The sequence below is a fragment of the Euleptes europaea genome, chromosome 5 (assembly GCF_029931775.1).
Source record: "Euleptes europaea isolate rEulEur1 chromosome 5, rEulEur1.hap1, whole genome shotgun sequence".
Lineage (NCBI taxonomy): Eukaryota > Metazoa > Chordata > Lepidosauria > Squamata > Sphaerodactylidae > Euleptes > Euleptes europaea.
The window spans coordinates 49,295,457-49,308,146 of NC_079316.1; the positions used below are offsets into that span (position 1 = coordinate 49,295,457).

The 12,690-nt window shown below is 42.6% G+C and overlaps 1 protein-coding gene across 1 annotated transcript in view; it reads right to left on the bottom strand.

The window, feature by feature from the left end:
• Window positions 1-3,026: 3,026 nt before the first annotated feature.
• The window catches only part of NGEF (neuronal guanine nucleotide exchange factor), a 44,155-nt gene continuing 34,491 nt past the window's right edge, over window positions 3,027-12,690 (bottom strand). The window contains exons 11-13 of the mRNA XM_056849625.1: window positions 6,390-6,469; window positions 3,700-3,804; window positions 3,027-3,280 (exon numbers count right to left, since the gene is read on the bottom strand). Coding sequence (XP_056705603.1) covers window positions 3,108-3,280; window positions 3,700-3,804; window positions 6,390-6,469 — 358 coding nt within the window. The 3' untranslated portion in view covers window positions 3,027-3,107. The remainder of the gene's footprint in view (window positions 3,281-3,699; window positions 3,805-6,389; window positions 6,470-12,690) is intronic.

Here is a 12,690-nt window from a genome sequence, read left to right on the forward strand (position 1 = left end):
ACTGCTGTTTGTGTTAACCAGGTATTTCAAGTTACGTAATCTAGACATAAATGCGCAGTAGCATTAAGAGCCTACTCAGGACTAAGCACCCATGTAAAACTTGGCTTGTGTTTCTGAAGCGTTAAAATTCACCCCAGGGCATTTGAGGCCTCTGACAGGGCAGCAGCTGAATTTGAAGAGGCAAATACTTAGGTCTGAACGTGGGAAGCAGACTGAGCCCAAACAGAACAGTTCTTACATGATAGAACTAAATCTATAGTATATTCTGTGGAATGCCTGTGGTGGTGGGTGGATGGGTGGGGGCTGCCCTCTGGATAAATTGGGATTTTTAATCATTCAGTCAGTTATGCTTTTCTAACAAGGTCTGACTCTTCCCTGCCCCGTTCCATTCAGGCCTGTGATTCGTGGCACGTAGAGTTCTGACCAAAAAAACACATTGAACCACCTGACTGTGGCAGGTGAAGAAATTAACTGTTCATTGTGTACCTTTGCAACAACTCGGCAGTCTAAAAATTACAACAAAGTGACTTCCAGCTTTGAGTAATTCTGAGAGCTTCTGTTGTGTTGTAGCAGGTATGAATGAGGCTTGGTGAAGTGCAGGGGTGTTCTTCCCCTTTCCATAATTCAGCCACTACATTACCTTATGCCTAAACAATTTCATCAGGTACTGTGCTGGGTGTGTGTGTGTTAAATTATGTTTACAGTATCATTTGTAAAAATCTGATTTCCATGTTGTAAGGTTGTGCTACTGCCTTAGTTAATCAGTGTTTGCAATAACTGTTGATAACTGTAGAAGGCTCAATTGAGCTGGAATACGATAGCCAGATTGCCTTCTGTTGCTAAATTTCCTGATTTTGGTTTTAAATGGAGTTGTAAGCGATTGCTGAAAGCAGTTTGAGGCCCTGAGTTAACTCCCACCACTCCCACCAATACCCACATCAGAAATTGTTTGGATATTTCTAGGCATGCCTCTCTGAAACAGACCTGTGTTCCTGATAAAATTTAACAAGGCACAAAAATGTGTGAAGATGAACATCCAGGTTAAACCTGTATTTGGCTATTTTATGTGGACCAAATGCACTGCTTTTTACATCCTGTTTTCTCTCCTATATGCGTTTTGTAGTACAGAAAAAAACTATTATACACCAGATACATTTATTTTTTTCCTTCATCAAGTCAATGTCTGGGCAAGGTATTTTCTTCAGTTGCTATAGCACATTCGTTACTCTGGATTTATATTGATAAAAGCTGCTTTAAGGGTCTAATTTTGGATAAAAGGCAGTCTACCAATTAAAATCAGATTCAAAGGCATTGTATGCAGATCTTGAGTTCATCTCCATCTAAAGGGATCTCTGGCAGAAAGGCTAGGCGAGGCTGCATAAGACCCAGGAGAATTGCTGTCACCGCAGGACTACTGGGATGACTTGGTATGGCTGTTTCGTTTGTGAACTGATGGTCATGTTAGAACTGCAATGTACACGATCCCTCAGTTTTTCTGTGGAAGGGCATTTCAATGAAGATCTCATCGGAGTACAGCAGCTAAATAATCACTTCTTATTGTCAGTTATTTATGTAACACTTTTTTATAAATATGCAAAGTGCTTTTACAATCTTCTGTTGATCTCACTGTTGTATTTGCCTTTAGTAAAGTTCTGTTTTTTCTTTCAGAAGCTCCTGATTACACTAAAGGAAGAAATACTTTCTTGTTCCTCTTGGCTTTTGAAGGCTTTCCTATATACACCAACTTGGAAGTGCTATTCACAGAGTTCATGTACACAGCTATTTAGCTCAGAGTGCACAGCTAATTCTCAGGAGGCCTTCCTATTGCTTTAGTACATCGTTTAAAGACAAAAAGTGTGTCATCTTCTGCCTCAAGACTCTTTTTGCCTAGCCCAGTTTCTCTTTGCATAAGCATTGCTCCATCATCTGAGTATAATCCTCTTGTAGTGAAAGATGCATTTTGTTCAGAGCTATGTCAGAAATATTCTTTAAAATACTGTGATCAGAGTCTATATGTACATCATGGAAAGGTAATAGGTTATACAGAACTTTGCAGGCCACAGAAGACTGTCCAGACATAACATCTGTTAGAATGTTGTCTTTGTTTTCCAAGGTGAGTAATTTCTAAGCATTTAGAACAGACCCTAGAAGTAAAATCTATTTATAGGGAACCATTTAAGCTTCTTGCTTAAACTATTCCATGTTGCATTTGTTCAGGGCAGAGGAAATCCTAAATATGTGCTACCTGCACTGCCTCCATCTTGCAACATGTTTGTATATTCATGAACTGTTGTGGGGGCAGGGGTGTGTATTTATTTTGATACTTACAGGCAGTTAGTAATTCCACACACAAGAGATGGATGATTCCTACAGGAAATAACATTCTAGGCTAGGCATACCCAGAATTAGCCAAACAATGAGCAACAGGGCTGAAAACTCCTAAGGATTACATCTTGAGTGTCCAGTCTTGCTGCTCAACTCTGACTCTGAAATAAGGTAGCTTTCCTGATTTGGTATTGCTTTCTGCAAACTGGGCATTCATGGGGAGTCTTTCTTCCACTGCTGAAATCACAGGAGAGAGGTGTGCCTTGCAGGTAGTCCAAACTTGTTTCCTAAGGAGGAGCTTCCTGAATATAGATTCCAGTGAGGATGCCGTCAGTTTACATCCTTTCAAATATACTGAGCTCCTAAACTCTCCAGTTCTATCTTTACAATTGAGGGGTGGTGGTGGAAATCAGATGCTGTACTTTGTGGTTCCATTGTTGAAGAATCAAGCTGGAAACCTTCTGGGCCTGAACATAGTTGTATTTTCCAGTAATTTAGTGTTCAAGGTTTCCTCACAACGCAGAGTCAAGAAATGTGTACAGTTGGCAGGACGTTTGGAAATACATTTTAAGACTGCTCCTAGATCTGTACAGGTACAGGATAGCCATACCTCCTCTTCAGAAGTATCATCCACAGGGTATCAAGTGAGCAAAGAAGCCTGCTGACTTGGAGGTGAAAGGAGATGCGAGTATCCTGTACTGCCTCCCAGTTAATGAATCCCCATTGCCTCAGCCTCTGCCATAAATTGCTTCTAAAGCAGAACAGAAACGTGTGTGCAATAATCATTGTTTGTTTCTGCTGCCCATCTTTCTTCGCTGGCTGTCATCCGTCTTATGCACCCGGAAACACTCCTTCAGGTTCTGGGATCGTATCTTGGGATTCAGGATTTCCTCACCCATAGAACTGGGGAACCAACCTCTTTCTTGATCATGCAAACGCTCCCCATATATCCAACCTGCATAAAGGGGGCGGGGAGACATATAGTGATGCAAGTCATTAGTACAATGAAGTCATTTTTTTAAAAAAGCACAAGTCTAAATTGCAGGCCTCTTTAATTTACTGGGCTGCCTGCTGCTTTTAAGTGTAAATAAGCTATTACAATTCAGGGGGGTGTATTCCGCTTCACGGGAACTAGCATGCCTTGAAACTAATTTTTCTGTAGATGGATTATGAAGAAAACAAACACATGCCTGTATCATTTCCTTAAGTAATCTGATGAAAAGGCCACATTCCACTATTTGAAAGTCACTGGATTATTCTTCATAAATAACCCTGCTCCTCCATTATAAATACTGGATATACATTTCTGTGTTAAAACCACCTTGCCTATGGATAAAAGACTACTGTAGGGGCTCCAAGACCACCAGTACTTACCGTCGTCTGTCTTTTCCAGGATGTTCAATACATCAGCCAGTTCCAGAGACAGCTCATCTGGCTGCTGAGCCACATAAGGATGGACACACTGTATTTGGGGACAATCTGCCAAAGGGGAGAAAAACGGTTAAGGCAGAGGCCAATGCTTTGTGAATGCTATAAAGTAAGTGGGGCATAAGGAAGTGTTAGATGAGACTCCAACTCTATGAAAACACACAAAAATTATTCCAGTGCAGAGTGACCAGGTCTATTGCCACACTGAGCCTCAAATAGTATGTGATCTGATCTGCAGCCTAAGCCTTGATGAACTTCTGTTGCTAGGATGACTGTACCTACAAAGGGGGCACACTAGAAACTTGGAAAAAGCAGAAAAGGGTAAAAGGAACATATTTCTATGCAGATACACTCAGAAGTAGAATACTATGGGACGTGTGTGTGTAAACTGTCAAGTCACAGCCGACTTATGGGGTTTTCAAGGCAAGAGACTAACAGAGGTGATTTGCCATTGCCTTCTGCTGCATAGCAACCCTGGTATTCCTTGGTGGTTTCCCATCCAAATACTAAGCAGGGCTGACCCTGATTAGCTTCCGAGATCTGACGAGATTAAGCTAGCCTGGTCCATCCAGGTCAGGGCACTATGGGACTTACTCAATGGTAAATATGCACAGGATTGCAGCCTTCATCATTTCAGCAAATGTAGTGATGAACTGGCTGGTTGCTGTGATAAAATTGGCTATTCATTTATATAAACAAAGTGTGTCCAAATTCCTCTTTGTTACGGCCTTAGTGCAACACCCTTGTTGGGAACGTCATTTCAGTGTTCTTGGCTTATTCATCCCAGAAGCTTTGTAAATATTTATTCATATGGTGACTTTACAGAGCACATGTTTGTTATAGGTAGGGCAGTGGACCAAAGCTGTGCTTGTTGTTGGAAGTCAGTGTGGTTCTCTCTAAGCCAGTGGTTCCCAACCTTTTTCGATTCGCGACCCCCTTTTACAATTGCCAAGTAACCTGCGACCCCCGCCACATTTGCATAAAGCCATAAAATGACATTTTCAATAGAATAAAGAAAACACATTAAAAATAGATTTTTCAGAATATAATTCCAACGTAATATTTAATTAACTAATGTCATTAAATAAATAATTAATATTTAATGCAATGGTTGTGCTTGCATCTTGGTAACCAGCTTCAAAATTCGCGGCTGAGTGTTTTGTCTCTAAGTGACGTTTGAGTTTTGAAGGTTTCATAGATTCAGCACTGAGAACAACATTGCACAAAACGCATTGTGGCTTCTCTATGCCATTGCTGATCAAGGTGGTAAAGCCAAATTTTAGATAGTCTTCTGAATATTTACGTTTTTTCTCAAACCTTTCAGGCCGCCCAAAAGAAAGGCACACCGGAAGGCCAGAATAGCGACCATGCTGCAGTCGCCTTTTAGTCTCCCTCCCTATTATTGCCTGTTTTGTTTTCTTCAACCTCCTGGCCTTGTTGTTTCTCCCCCACCCCCCCCCGGAAGGAGAGGCAAAGCAAGGTCGCTGCCGCAGGAGATCCTAAGAACATAAGAAAAGGCCCGGCTGGATCAGACCAAGGCCCATCGAGTCCAGCCGTCTGTTCACACAGGGGCCAAACCAGGTGCCTCTAGGAAGCCCCCCAAATAAGACTCTATCCTCCCAGGAGCCGGGGAAGGAAAGCAGGAGGAGGAGGAGAAAAAAGGGGGGAAGAAGAGAAGTCATCTCCCATCCCCGCCTACTCCCTCCTGCGATCCCAGCGGCAGGAAGGGAAGGGGCAGATTGGGGAAGGAAGAGGAGGGAGGGGAAGAAACTGCCTGCTTGGCTGTGTGGAAGAGGAGGAGGAGGAGGGGCCGCCGCCGGGCTGCCGAGGCTGAGCGGCGATGGAGGCGCTGGGGCCTTGGACCTGGGGAAGGAGAGGCGGCGGAGGAGGAGGGGAGCCGGGAGGCCAGCGGGAGGCCAGTGGCCCCCCGCCTTTAGGAGGTCGCGCCCAGCTGCTGGAAGGCGGGCAGGAAAGAAAAAGCGACCAGCGACGACCCCCCAGAAAACACTTCGTGACCCGCAGGGTTGGGAACCACTGCTCTAAGCACACAGCCTTCCACTTGTGCACATGTGACTGCTCACCTGAGACAACTTCCATTCAAGAGCTTGTGATCTCATTGTAGAAGCTGACTATGGGGTAGGCATGTCCATAAAGGCAACATGGCCAAATGAACATCAGGAAATGAACAAAGATCTCATGGAAGAAGACATACAGGTGGATATAAAGATATGGAATCATACTGGTGATGGATCTAGTGGGATAGGGGTGAATGGGGAGTAGACAAACTGAGCAGCAATTCTGGAAAGCCTGGCCCAAAGCTTGAAATTGACTGACAAAGTCATTTAAATTGGATGGGAGAGACAAAGTAAGTTTGGTAATTTTTTTCTGAACCATCCTTTATAGGTAGAGGACAATTTAAAACTGAACTTTAAATTCAGTCTCAACCAGCAGTGCTAGCTGAGTAAAATACAATCTGACCTGCCTTTGCATCCCTGAGTAAAATACAATCTGACCTGCCTTTGCATCCCTGAGCTGACATTGCTAGACGCCAAAACACAAAGAGAAGGGGCATGGTATTTGGATAAGGACTCATGGCAGCTTCTCACTGTCCAACCTTTTCCCCTTTCCCTCCTTACCCATGAGCCTGGATGTAAAGGAAACAAATTTGGTTCGTCGATTTGGAGCCAGCAAAATCATCCAACGCTTCATCTCACTTCTGCATGGGGGGGGGGGGAGAAAAAAAGGAGAGAGAAAATGAGTGCACCAATCGTCTTTCATGCAGCAGAGCAGCTCTTAAAAATCTTTTCACAAGATGGGCCTACCACCCCGATGTTTATTTTTTTGCTGATGCCACACTCTCCTGTCTGTGTCAGGAGGGCTCATGGATTTCTTTTCTATACCCTTCAATGATAATAGCATATATACAGATCAATTTCATTTACTCTTTTTCTTCCTCCCCCCAAGTATTTCCTTTGCCCCAGTCTGGCTGCTCCTCCCCTCCTTGTGCACTCTTCTGCATTGTGAGCAGTTGAACTCCATGGGCGTTTGTGGCTTCTGACTCATCTGCTAACACTCGGTGGTTGATGCATAAGATAAGAGAATAAGGTGTCTGTGGCAAATCTGTGGCAACCAACACAGAGAATCCAGCCTTTTGACAGAAAAATTTGAGAGGCAAGGGGGGCAAGAGAGAGATATCCACTCATTTATAAATCTACTTCCCTGCAGGCAGCCATTTCTGCAAGAACCTGCTGCAGCCACACCCTTTCTTGCTTTCCTTCTCTTTCTACTATTCCTTGTTTGCTCACACTTCAAGAAGTCTTCACATTTCCCTTTCCCCTCAAAAAGTGTGCCTACCGGACAGTTAATAAGAAAAAAACAAACTTTTCCAAAGCTTTACTGTCCCATTTCTCTGCAATAATAACCTGGAAATGCAAGCTGTGCAGAGGAGAGCATGAAGGGGCAAGCCTTCAGCTAATCTCCAGAGCTACAGACAACCCCTCACAATAGCTCAGTGCCAAAAGACTGGTACAAACTCAAACACACCTGCTTTGGCCCCCTTAACGCGTCATGTGGGCTGGTGGACAGCTGCGGTTGCTGTGTGTTTGTTTGAGCAGGGCGCTTCCTGGCTCAAGGCTGTGGCTGTCCCACAGCCAGCCCTGGGGAGGCTCTGCCAAAGTGTAGGAGGGTGAGATGGGGGAAAGGGAAATCCTGTTTGCCTTGCCATCCTCCCTCTCTGGGACATTTTGTTATGGGGCCCCACTTCTCAGATATAAATATTACACACATAACTGAAGAAAGTTTCTGTTAAAATTGTTTTTGGACTATAACACTGAGGACAAACCTTTCTCAATATACTTAACAGAACATTAGCAGCAGAGATAATTTGGCACACAGATGGTATCATACCATACTACTCAGTGCATGATTTAGCACAGAATGCATAAGTGCTGGAAATGCCAGTGGGTAAAAGACACACAACTATGAGCTCTGTGGGGTTTTGCACAACAGCCCCTGGGCTTGGACTTATTTCAGCTACTGATACCTGTGCTGTCCTCATTCTTTGAGTAATGCGATCAGTATAGGTACTGGTACCACACACCTAGCATACTTAACACCCTACAAATCATTGGATGACAACTGGATGGCCCCATCCAAGGGCAGAACTGATTTGTTGTTTAATAGATTTCAGAACGTAAAATGTGGTACCATTATTGAAAACGGCACATGTATACATTAATGGCCCTGACCTGGATGACCCAGGCTAGCCTGATCTCGTCAGATCTCAGAAGCTAAGCAGGGTAGGCCCTGGTTAGTATTTGGATGGGAGACCACCAAGGAATACCAGGGTTGCTGTGCAGAGGAAGGCACTGGCAAACCACCTCTGTTAGTCTCCTGCCATGAAAACCCCAAAAGGGGTCGCCATAAGTCGGCTGCGACTTGAAGGCACTTTACACACACACATACATTAATGGCAAGTTTGCAGACTTATAGTTCCTACAACAGACATTTTAACCTACATGCATGTTGGAAAACTGCAATGGAAATTATCTGTATAAAAACCACTGGAGTAGATCCTATGAACTATGAACAGAAAGAATCCACAGAGTATCTTCTCCATATACCCCACCCAGGCTATCTATGAGGGAGACCCTTGGGTGGGATGTGCCACATGGGCTACAGCTAATGTGAAAATCAGCAAAAATAATTATTTTCTCCTTGTATACAAATGCTTCTCTAAACTGAGCTTGTACAAGAGTGTATATGTGGTTTTCTGCCAACTCTCCCCAGCTTCTTGCAGCCACCCCAATACCACATTCTGACCCTCAAGATGATCAGGGGTGGGGGGAGCAGGAATTGGGGGAGAAGCAATTCAGTGAATTCACTCTGTTCATGGAATCCAAACTTGCACATTTGCAGGAGAAGGCCTTAGGAAGTATGGGGGAAATGTGGCAGATCTCATTGCTTACTTATTTACCATCAATTTTCATGGGCTGTATTTGATTATCTGGGCTATGGTCTGGACATTTATTTAATCGTATACCACTGACTGTGGGTGCTTCCCTGCACCCTGTCACTGGATGCTGTCTTAATTTAATTTTAGTTATATTGTGCTGAAGTTGTGGCAATTCTTTCACATTACCACTAGGTGGTGTTAATGTGCTGTTTACATGGCTTCAACCTACAAGAAAACTCTGAATAGAACTGGTCTTTCATTGTCAGTGGTAGGTAGGAAGAAAAAAATCCAGTTGTCACAGGAGACTGTATTTACTGTGCACAAACAAGCAATCTTTAAAGCAGGCCAGCACTTAAAAGAAGAATAATTTGAACTATAGTGGGAACCACATTAATCATGTACGTAATACAAAAATTAGACATGATGGATACAGAAAAAGGAAACAACCTTATATAACAGTCTGATTATGCAGACTGTACTTTAATGGCATCATATGAAAAAGTGAATTGAGAAGATGCCCTAAGAATTATAAGCCAGTTTTCATTTAATGTTGAGCAGTTATTGGGAGGCTCCAAAGTGATCCCTGTGACTTCATGCATATGAAGATACACAGTGCATCTTAAGCAGAGTTACACCCTTCTAAACCCATTGATCTCAGTGGAATTAGAAGGGTTCTGATAGTATGTGAATGGGCCATATCCAAAGAGCCCTCCTGGATCAGACCCGTAGGCCATCTAGTCCAGCATCCTGTCTCACACAGTGGCCAACCAGTACCTCTCATGGTCCAACCACAGGGTATAGAGGCTGAGGCCTTCCCCTGATGTTGTTTCCTGGCACTGGTATTCAGAGATTGACTGCCTCTGAAAGTGGAGGTTCCCTTTAGTCACCATGGCTAGTAGCCACTGATAGATCTATCCTCCAGGAGTCTATCTAATCCCCTTTTAAAGCTGTCTGTGCCTCTGGCCATCTCTACATCCTCTGGTTGCAAATTCCACATTTTAATCTCTCATTGTGTAAAGAAGTATTCCGTTTTGTTCATGTGATGAACAGATGTGTGTTATCAAGTGAACATGAACTGGAAGAACCATGGGTTGAAACTAGAGATATTATCAAGGAATAATGCACAAAGATTATTCCTGTAGACAAAAGAAATGTAAACCTTTGATGGATGACTGAATAAACTCTTAAAATTGCTGAAGATAGACCAGAAGCAAAAATAAAAGTGGACAGAAAGAAAATCAGAAGTCTAAATGCAGCATTCCAGCAACTTGCATAGAGACGAAAAGAACTATTATAATAACCAGTGTAAAGAAATAGAACAGAACAACACAAAAAGGAAGAACAAGACTCAGAGATCTGCTCACAAGATCCAAGAAACCAAAGAAAAATTTAAACCGTGGCTAGGGGTGCTGAAAGATCAACACAGACATACGTTAACAGAACAGGACAAAATACAGAAAAGGGGGGAACAACTCACTGAAGAACTATACAGAAGAGATGAAAGGATGACAGATTCCTTCAAAGAAGACTCTTTTGAAGAACTGGCAATTTTAGAAAGTGACGTGAAAGTGCACTGAAAGTAATTGGGAGAAACAAATTACCAGGAGTAGATGGGGTATCAATAAAGCTATTTCAAGCCACATAAACAGAGTCCATCAAAATCTTAACAAGAATATGCCAACAAATATGGAAAACAAAGCAATGGCCCATGGACTGGAAAAACTCAATCTACATTCCAATTCCAAAAAAAGGAGACATCAAAGACTGCAGCAACTATCAGACAATCACATTAATTTCTCATGCAAGTGAAGTGATGCTTGAAATATTGTAACAAAGACTGTGGAAAGAAATGTCAGATGTTTAAACTAGATTCAGAAAAGGAAGAGATCATATTGAAAATTTATGTTGATTACTGGAGCATACAAGAGAATTTCAGAAGAAAATCAGCTTGTGTTTCATAGATTACAGCAAAGCTTTTGTCTGTGTGAATCTTGAAAAGCTATGGTTGGTTTTAAAATAAATGGGTGTGCCACAGCATCTGACTGTTTTGATGCACAAACTATATTCTGGACAAGAGGCTACTGTTAAGACAGAATATGGAGAAACAGAATGGTTTCCAGTTGGCAAAGATGTCAGACAATGATGCATTTTATCTCCCTATCTGTTCTATCCATATGCAGAATATATCATAAGGACAAATGGATTAGATTTCAATGAAGGTGGAGTGAAAATTGGTGGAAGGAACGTTAACAATTTGAGATGTGCAGATGACACCACATTCCTGGCAGAAAACAGTGAACACTTGAAATGACTCCTGATGAAGGTTGAAGCAGAAAAGGCCAAAGCAGGATTACAGCTGAACATCAAGACGACAAAGGACGCACCAGAAAAGACAATAATGCTAGGAAAAGTTGAGGGCAGCAGGAAAAGAGAAAGACCCAACATGAGATGAACTGACTCAATAAAGGAAGCCACAGCCTTCAGTTTGCAAGATCTGATTACCGGTAAGTCTATTAATGATAGCATGTTTTGGAGGTTATTCATTCATAGGGTCACTGTAAGTCGGAAGTGACTTAATGGCCTGCAGCACACACATGAGCAAATAGTCTAAATGATCCCTTCATTCTATACATCTTCACTCATACCTCTGGCCATAAGAAAGTGTCTCATGTTTACATCAATATAAAGGTTTCTCTAGGTTTTTTTAGGCTTCTCTTCATTGTCTGTGATGAAATTAAGATAAATACATAGTGGCACCTGTTTGTTACATATGCTGTATGATGTTCAGCCACTGCCTCTCTAAAGCCTTGTACATAGGTTGAGTAAAAGAGTTATAGTTCTGTTGTTTTGGTCCTATGGGAGATCAAGATGAAGTCTGGCCTCTATATATATATATTTATATCCCACTTTTCTCCCCAATGGGGATCAAAAGTAGCTTACAAAATTGTTTCCCTTGCCATAATTTATCATCATATTAACAACCCTGTGAGGTAGGTTAGGCTGAGAATATGTGACTGGCCAAAGATCACTCAGCAAATTTTCATGGCAGAGTAGGAATTCGAAGCTGTGTCTCCCAGATGCTAGTCTAACATTCTAACCACTATGCTATGCTGGCTCTCTCTCACTCACACACACTTACACCCTACTGTATCCTAACCATACTAAAACAGTGAAGACGTTCAGTCAGATGATAAGCCATGGAATCTGGATCATTCTGAACAAAGGAGGACAATCCTCCTTTGTGGGTCAATCTGTGAGGGAAGAAGAGCTCTCCAACAACCGTGTTCCCTCTCTGGTGTTCATTTGTGACTGGGACATGTGTGTGTTAAGTGCCATCAAGTCATATCAATGTCCTCCAAAGTGTCCTATCCTTAACAGCCTTGCTCAGATCTTGCAAACTGAGGGCCTTGGCTTCCTTTATAGACTGGGACATACACAGGCTTATTCACTCCTTGCAGCTGCTTCTGACAAGTGGGGGCTGGGGAGGGACTTCCTAGTAAGGCCCTCCTCCCTCAGAGCTTAATGTCTTCCAGTTCCAGTGTAACGTCACTGTCCATTGAAAAAGCTTAAAGAATGTGGAAGAGAATTATGGTATTTAGCAGAAGCCATCCGCCTGTCTAACTGTATAATGAATACCGATCATTACTGGAAGGTCATTCCAGTCAAGTGGTGCGCTGGAATGAAGGATCCTGCTTACGGAACACTGTTTAACACACGCAGTGTTCTCATTTCAAGGTAGACTGTATTTCCCACTACAATACTGAAGGGAGAAAGTCTGGTTGATTTTACTTTGGTCTGCATGGAGAAAGCACTACATTTCAAGAGATGAATCGTGATTGACTTGAAATCTGTTCCCAATGTTTGTTTAGCAACAAGTAGCATTACCTGTTTGAGTACTTGTTTATATGACTAAACTTCTAATTACCACAGAGGGGGAGGTAAAGCTAGGCAGAAATTGATCTGTAAGCATACCCAAAGGATGG